The 8,372-nt window shown below is 48.1% G+C and overlaps 1 protein-coding gene across 1 annotated transcript; it reads left to right on the forward strand.

The window, feature by feature from the left end:
* The first annotated feature begins 880 nt into the window (after positions 1-880).
* On the forward strand, positions 881-4,063 carry FOXI2 (forkhead box I2). Its single transcript, XM_030487052.1, has 3 exons — positions 881-1,327; positions 1,410-1,598; positions 3,706-4,063. Exons 1-2 carry the CDS (start codon positions 889-891, stop codon positions 1,574-1,576), a joined length of 606 nt encoding a protein of 201 aa, XP_030342912.1. The 5' UTR covers positions 881-888; the 3' UTR covers positions 1,577-1,598; positions 3,706-4,063.
* Positions 4,064-8,372: the final 4,309 nt, after the last annotated feature.

Raw genomic sequence — 8,372 nt, forward strand, 5'->3', positions numbered from 1 at the left:
ATCAAAGATGAGCAATTTTAGATTAGAATTTAGAATTGGAAATTTAGATTTAGATTTGAGCAACCTGCTATAGTGGAAGGTGTCCCAGCCCATGGCAGGGGGTTGGAACTGGATGAGCTTTAAGGTCCCTTCCAGCACAAACCAGCCTGGGATTCCATGATTCTAAGTCAAGTGAAAAAGGTACCTAAACCCTCTGTGCAAACATCCCTCAGTATTCTGGGGCTTTCTGATCTAAGCTTCTGATGTGCGCATCTGCACTGCAACAGCGGTTACGGGGTGTAGGACCTGATCCCATCGCATGGGAGATGCAAGAGCTGCAGCACTAGTTCCAACCCCTGCCACGGGCAGGGACACCTTCCACTAGAGCAGGTTGCTCCAAGCCCCTGTGTCCAACCTGGCCTTGAACACTGCCAGGGATGGGGCAGCCACAGCTTCTCTGGGCACCCTGGGCCAGCACCTCACCACCCTCACAGGGAAGAACTCCCTTATATCCAACCTTAATCTTCCCTGTTGAAGTTCGAACCCATTCCCCCTTGCTGCTCATCTCTTTGCTACAGGACAAAGGCTCATGTGGCAGATTCAGTGCAGTGGGTTGGCAAGGAGGCAGAAGGTGCTACCAGCCGCTGGCTCTCACCCTTCTCTTTTCCCAAATCCTCACTGTTCCCCCAGGAAACTCTTCCCAGGGGAAAGCGATCGGGTGATGCCCACCGCGGGGTCCGGAGCTCGATGCACTGCGCTGGGACGGAGGAGCCGGGGCGGGCGGAGGGGCCGGGGACACGCGTAGGGCGGGGATGGGGTGATTGCGGTGGGGGTATCCCATGGCTGCCGTCCGCACCCGCGGGCGGTATTTAAGCGGCGGGGCGCGGAGCGGCGCGGAGCCGCCGGAGCATGCACCCCTTCGTGCCGCCCGCCTCGCCGCCGCCTCACGCTCAGGCGCTGCTGGAGGCCGCCGTGTGCCCCGGCCTCTGCCCGCCGGCGCGGCCCCCGCCCGCCGCCAGCCCTTACCTGTGGCTCGGCGGCCACACCGCACCCTACGTACCCAGCGGGCCGCTCCTCCCGCCGGGCCCGGAGCGGGGCTGGGCGGCGCTGAGCCCGCCTCAGGAGTGCCCGCGGCCGGCCAGGCCGCCTTACTCGTACTCGGCGCTGATCGCCATGGCCATCCACAGCGCGCCGGGCCGGCGGCGCACCCTCAGCCAGATCTACCAGTACGTGGCCGAGAACTTCCCCTTCTACAAGAAGAGCAAGGCGGGCTGGCAGAACTCCATCCGCCACAACCTCTCCCTCAACGACTGCTTCAAGAAGGTGCCGCGGGGCGAGGACGACCCGGGTAAGCGGGGCGGGGATCGGGGGTGATGGAGCCGGGCGGGAGCGGCCCCTCCGCAGCGCCGGACCCTTCCTCTGTTCCACAGGCAAAGGCAGCTACTGGACCCTCGACCCCAACTGCGAGAAGATGTTCGATAATGGCAACTTCAGGAGGAGGAGGAGGAGACGGGCCGAGGCCGGCGCGGCGGAGGGGAGCGGCGGGTCCTGCCCCGCTGGGCTGCGGGCATCCCCCGGCGCCGGGGCTCCGATGTGAGAGCGGCACCGGAGAGGAATGGGTTTGTAAATGGACATTTTTGTATGTAACCTATAAATTAGAGGTGCAGGAGGAAGGGAGCGGGGTTGGGGTGTGCTGGGTGCAGAGGGAAGCCGTCGGGGCTGTCCATCGGAGCTGCTTTCCCTCCTTTCTCACGCTGTTCCTTCCCACTGAAACCTTGGAAAGGCTTTAACCTCCTGCCCTGTGGGTATCCACGGTGGTTTCCTCCCCTTTTCACAGCCCAAAGCAGAGCAGAAGCCCCACAGCAGCCATGGCTGCAGCCCCCTGAGTGGGTCAGGGTTGGTGGGTGCTGGGTTTGCAGCCTGGACTTCCCAGAAGTCATAGAATCCCAGCCTGGTTTGTGTTGGAAGGGACCTTAAAGCTCATCCAGCTCCAACCCCCTGCCATGGGCAGGGACACCTTCCACTAGAGCAGGTTGCTCCAAGCTCCATCCAACCTGGCCTTGAACACTGCCAGGGATGTGCCATCATCCCCAGTCCTCACTCCTGCGGGGACCCTGCTGGCATGTGGGGCACCCAACCCTGTGTCCTCTGCAGCATTAATAAATAAAACCCCTTTATTTCTTCCAAACACAAAGATCTTTGTGTCAGCCTGCAGAGCTGATGATACTTTGCATGAAGAATTACAGATTTAATCGAGCATCCAAAATTAAGCTGGATCCCCACTGAGGAGCTCTTTAATTGCTGGTTTTCCTCCTAACTGCCTTGGTGATCTTCTGGGGAGCTGGTGGCCGTGGTGCAGGTGTCCCCATGTCCCATATCTGTCCCCCCCTGCCACCAGTTGCCTTCCTGGGGCACCTGGTAAGGCAGCCTCAGTAAAAACGCCTCTGGTTTATCCTCACATCCACACATACATGTAGTTTGTGTATTTTATATGAAGCTTTGGAAAAAAGCAGCACAGCACCAATGAACTGCAGCCACAGCGGTGATGTTTGGGCATCTTATCAAATATTTGGGTATTTTGTTAAATGCTTCAAATGAGAGGGTTTGGGCCGCCCGTACTTTCTTATTAATGCTTGATGCCTCTTCCCTGCTTTTGCCTTCTGGTTGGTTTTTGACGAGTTTGAAGAAAACAAAATTGTGAACTATATAATCTGTTGCCTTTCCTTCCTGGCTCTCTGCCTTCTCCAGCCCCGTCTTCCTCACTTATAACAAAAACACAGCTTTCTTAAATAAAAAGCTAAAGTATTACTGTTGTTGTTTACAAGAAAACAGCCCCAGGGACCTTTATAATGTACATTTTTTGTGCATTATACTGGAACCATTAAACAAGTTTGACAAAAAAAACCCTCAAACTGTCTAAAACCCCAAAATACGTGAGAGGTGAAGGTGTCTGATGGAGGGAAAGAATCAGGTATACAAAGTTTTTCCTGGGCCAAAATGTAATGAATGGTATTACAGAGTATCTGGTTTACAAATATCCAACTTTAGTAGACCTGGAGTGAAGGAAAGAGCAAACTGGACTGGTATCGTGTAGGTTTATGTAGACAAAGTTCTTCTTTATTCATCTCCTGTTTGAAAAAAAGGCTTCATACAAGAAAAACCACTTTTTACATAAGAAAAATCTCTATTTGAAAATGGCTTTTAAAATATTTCGGACAGAATCTCTTTCTTCATGTTGTTATTTTCCAGGACTCTCGAGTAAGAAGACATTTAAATTATACCCTGTTTCCTTTTTAAAGTGGATAGAACCCCATTCAAGGTTTCAGGCCCTTGTTTCAGCAGGGGAACTGTTGGCTCCAACATTTAAGGGTGCAGAGGAAAGTGAATTTTGCCATTAGTTGCATTTAAGCTGCTTTTTTCCACGTGGCTGTGAGTTGTGGTGAGCAGGTCCTGTAGAGTGAAGAGGGGAGGAGGCCTTGTATTGTTGCAAAATAAAAGGGGGGGGGGGGGAATTTTTGATGAATTTCTGGCTGAAAATAGCATTCAGATTATGAAAAGCTGCCTTTGGACTGTGAAATCCATTCGCCAAGGAGTGGGCACACACCTTTAAATAGGAAGGATGGAGAAACTTTTGCCCTCGTAGAGCTGGAGGACCCTTCCCAAGACACTGACCTCAGCGCTGGGGAAGAAATGATTTCACCTAACCCACATCTTCTGCTGCTTCAGGTTACAAAGTTCTGGACCCAACCGTATGGGTTGAACTCTCTATTTTCACCTTGAGACTGTTTGCCCTGGGACAGCACACCCTGAAAATGCATCAAAACACAACAAGGAGAACCGGTGGGGGTGCAGGTACTTTAGGGTTTCCCACTGGGATCCTTGTAACAGCTCAGCAAGTCCACGCACAACTGAAGGACCACACCATATTGCCAGAGCTTTTCTTCAGGGACCATTTCAGATGATGATTCAATGTGCACATGGAGGCCATCATTTGTATCTCTTTGTGCTTCTCTTGTACTCTTAATTCTATTTTTGTGTATTGGAAAGAAAAAGTGAATTTTTCTAATAAATCAATCTAACTGGAGCAGGGAAGTTGCAAACTCTCTAAGCAAAAACACTGCTTGAAGGAAGAACTGCATCAGGAAATGAGTCTGGGCTAACTGGGAAGCTGCAGACTGCAGTGAAAGGGGGTGAGTGGATGCTGCAGTGGGGTGGGATGCTGTATGGGGTGGAATGCTGCAGTGGGATGCTGTGGTGGGGTGGAATGCTGCAGACACCCTAGGTCTGGATCAGTTGATCAGAGCCTGCTTCAGTGCAGAATGAGGAATGTCAGACCTGGGAATGGGGGAATGAGAGTGAGGGACTGCTAAATGCAGCTGCAGAGCCATGTGTGACCCACTGCTGCAGACAGAAAGGGAAAGGACATGGAGCCTCATGGACACGTTTGCAACAGCCTCATCTATGTGGTGTGTGTGTTCAAAGCATGTAAAGGCATAAGAGTTTGTGCACGAGTGGTGAGACATCTTAACACAAGTGAGAGTACAGGTGCTCTTGCAGTTAGATGCCATTTCTGGCATCTCCTGATCTAGGAATCATTAGGAATGAACCCCTTGCTGGAGTTCAGTCTGGTGCCTGCTGTGGTGTTAACTCTTTGGGGCTGGGTGTAGCACCAAGGAAACAGCATCTTTCCACCATTTTCCCCCAAATCAATTGGAGGTGGGGTTGAAAAGGTTTCATTCATTGAGGGAATACTCAAACAGAGCAAGAAATCTTGTTCATGGTTCATTTCAGCCAAGACACTCTGGAGATTTGGATTTAGGTTAATACCTTATGGAAAAGTTCAGGAAATAAGATGGTTACGGTAGCTGTGCTTTTTACAGGGGATGTTATGGTGCTGGCAACAAATAACAGCCTGGTTTCATTATTCAAGGGTAAATTTGTGGAAATAAAGAATGAGACTTTCTTCATCCAGATAGAGTTAAGAGATAAGGGTGCAAGAGATTTAGCTGTGTGTGAGCAGTGCCCATGGGATGTCTGCTGAATTAACTTGGAGAAATGGAAAAGTTTGATGGTAAGTTCCCAAAAACGCATGCAGTCTGTGCCTGCAATTCTTGCTGGCTAAGCAGGTAAAGACAGAGAATAGCTGAAAACAGTTTTGATTTCTTAAGAAATCAATCAGAATTGTTTTACTGGGCTTAATTCCTTATATTTTAGTTTTAGTTCTATTTTAATCTGATTGCAAAAGCAATAATTCTGTATTTTTAGAGCGATTATCACTTAAGAGCAGTCCATAATAAGCACAAACAGAATGTGATAAATCACATTTATTTCTATTTTTTATCCAATTTCCATCAGCTCTGATACATGCATGCAATTCATCCCTGCTAAGCATTGTGATTTCCCTGTGCTTTACTGTGTTATGACATTGCTTCCCAGGATTTTTATAGTGGCAAAAGAGAACAGGGACTATCAAATTTTATATAGCTGAACTGTATATGTAAATCAATACATAAGCCATGTTTCCACATTCTAGTCACTGCCTTGGAGTTTTTACATGAAAATAACAGAAAACTCATCCTTTCATAGAATCCCAGACTGATTTGTGTTGGAGGAGACCTTAAAGCTCACCCAGTTCCAACCCCCTGCCACGGGCAGGGACACCTTCCACTAGAGCAGGTTGCTCCAAGCCCCTGTGTCCAACCTGGCCTTGGACACTGCCAGGGATGGGGCAGCCACAGCTTCTTGGGGCAACATGTACCCAGAGCAGGTGAACAGTACCATGAGCTGACTCAGGAGACAGTAGTTGTGGAGGGGACCGGTTCCAGTAAGCGCTGAATGAAGGACTGCAGAAATGGGAGTGGTAGCAGAGAAATGCTATAGTGAAGTAGTGGAAAAAATGGATTATAACAACACCACTATCTGTTACTGGCTTTAAGATCATATGGCTGAATGGGGACTACAAACTCTCTACACCTACCTGCAGCAGTAGCTTTTACAATACCCAAGTCATACCTACTGAAAAGGATTAGTCTGTTCTATTCACAGGATCGAACTGACTTTTTTCCTTTCAAAATGACTACACATGACTTAGAGATATATATATTTATATATAATGGATTTTTTAAGGAAAACACTTCTTTACACCTGTATAACGAGATAAAAGAGAAGATTTTTCATTATTATTATTTTAGGGTGATTACTGCTGTGCTTGCTGAAAGATTCCCTGCTATTATCTCTGTGAACAGCTTAGTTCATTTGTGACTGTCACGTTTTGATAGAACTGATACATTACATTTTATTTTCATTATAAGCTTAACCCACAAGGTGTTGCTGCTCACACTGAGCCCAAAGACACTTCAGGCTGTGAGTTTTCGATCATTTTGCTAAGATGAACTCATTAATTTTTCATCAGACTAAGAAAAACCCATGTTTTAGCTGCTGAAGAGTTAGTCCCTAGCATGGCTATCTGATCTCTTCACAGCTGGTGATCAGCATAGACTGTTTGCTCTGTTAGCCATGAGTTTCTGATCTAAACTTAGTTCCTTGATCTTCATTCCTAGCTATATTTTCATTAAAGTGTTCTGTGAAAGAGCACTAAATTTCATCAGCAATCTCATGAAATGTCTCATAACTGTACCCTGGAGGTTCTCATTTAAATTAAGACAACTTTCCTAAAGCTGAATGTAATTAATGTCTATTTAAAAGTTCTTTACAGTGCCCAAGTGTGTAGGTGAGCATTCTGTAAAAGGAGTTTGCTCAGATGCTCTCCTGTAACACATAAAAAAGAAGAACTGGCAGCTCAGCTTCATTCACTTTTTCTTCTGTGTCGTTTCTGAAAGAAAAACACCATCAAACAAGCAATCACACAAGAAAGTTGTTTCCTGTAGGTGTCTCTTCTGGCAGTATAGAGCTGTGTTTGTACCTTCTAACAGTCTTCCAGTGCCTAAAGGGGCTACAAGAAACCTGGAGAGGGGCTTTGGACAAGGGCCTGTAGGGACAGGCCAAGGGGAATGGCTTTAACCTGCCAGAGGGGAGATTGAGATGAGCTCTGAGGCAGAAGCTCTTCCCTGTGAGGGTGCTGAGGCGCTGGCACAGGGTGCCCAGAGAAGCTGTGGCTGCCCCATCCCTGGCAGTGTTCAAGGCCAGGTTGGACACAGGGGCTTGGAGCAACCTGCTCTAGTGGAAGGTGTCCCTGCCCGTGGCAGGGAGTGGGAACTGGATGAGCTTTAAGGTCCCTTCCAGCACAAACCAGGCTGGGATTCTACGATTGTGCTTCTGGCACTCTCTCAGCAAAGGGCTTCCTCATGCCTCTGCCTTTCCTTGAGCATGTGGAACCCCTCAACCCTGGGAACAACCAGGGCAGCCTCCAGTCCCATTGCAGCTGTAGGGCTAGCTCCTTTGGCTTTGAACAGTTTCCACTCGCTGCTGAGTAATTTTACCCTTTTAGGACTTGAAATCTCAATATTGCTTCCTCATTTGAGTGATTGCTCGTGTGCTGAGGAGGGGAGGATACACCACATCACAGGTAGTAAGAAACTGTGATTACTTGGCTTCCCATCCTGAATCAACACCTTTAAACACCTTTTTCATGTATTTTATCTTAACAAACCATGAGATCCTTAATTATCTCATTAGAGAAACCAAAGCAAGACAAAGAAACGTCAGGGAATGCCATGATTCCCAGCAAGTTTTACAAGGGGAACCCGAACGGCTGGACCATGTAATTGTAAAAAAAAACAAGCCTCTAGTTTAAAATTGCTCATATGAATCTGAAACCTTTAATTAAAGTATTAAAACTCTTCCTTCTTAAGGCTGTTTCTCTGTTCATTATAAGCCCAACCGATCTGCCCCAAGGCTTATCTGAGCAAAAGGGTTTCCAGCCGGTGGAACAGGGCAATCCCATGGCTTTGGGGCAGATATGGAGTTAATGGGAGCCTTGGGCAGCTCTGGCCACTCAAGCAGAGAGCAGGCAGAAGTCAAGCATGATGTGATAAATGGCTCTGTGCAAAATCCGGGTGCAAGCCAAAACCTATGGGGTCTAAGAAAAAAATAAGCTTGGGCTGCATTGAAGAGTCAATTTATTAAGTTACCTTGAAAGTAAACCTCCTCCCCAGTGCTAGCCAGTGAACCTCAGGATGGATACATACATGTGTGCATGTCTCAGCATGGATACATACAAAAAGAGTGAGCCCTGCGCAAAATCAAAGCCATTCAGGTACCGCTGGGTGTAGTGTGAGCTGTGGCTGCTGCTACAACCTCCACCTCTTGCTCTGCAGTTGTATTTTAAGGGATGGAGTTTGAGTGACAGTACTTCAGGGCCGGGGTAAATGGATGTTTTGTGCCCCAGGCTTTTCCTGTCATTGCACATTGTGCCATGGTGGTGGGTATAAGTT

Source organism: Strigops habroptila, chromosome 5 (assembly GCF_004027225.2).
Source record: "Strigops habroptila isolate Jane chromosome 5, bStrHab1.2.pri, whole genome shotgun sequence".
NCBI classification, from domain to species: Eukaryota; Metazoa; Chordata; class Aves; order Psittaciformes; family Psittacidae; genus Strigops; species Strigops habroptila.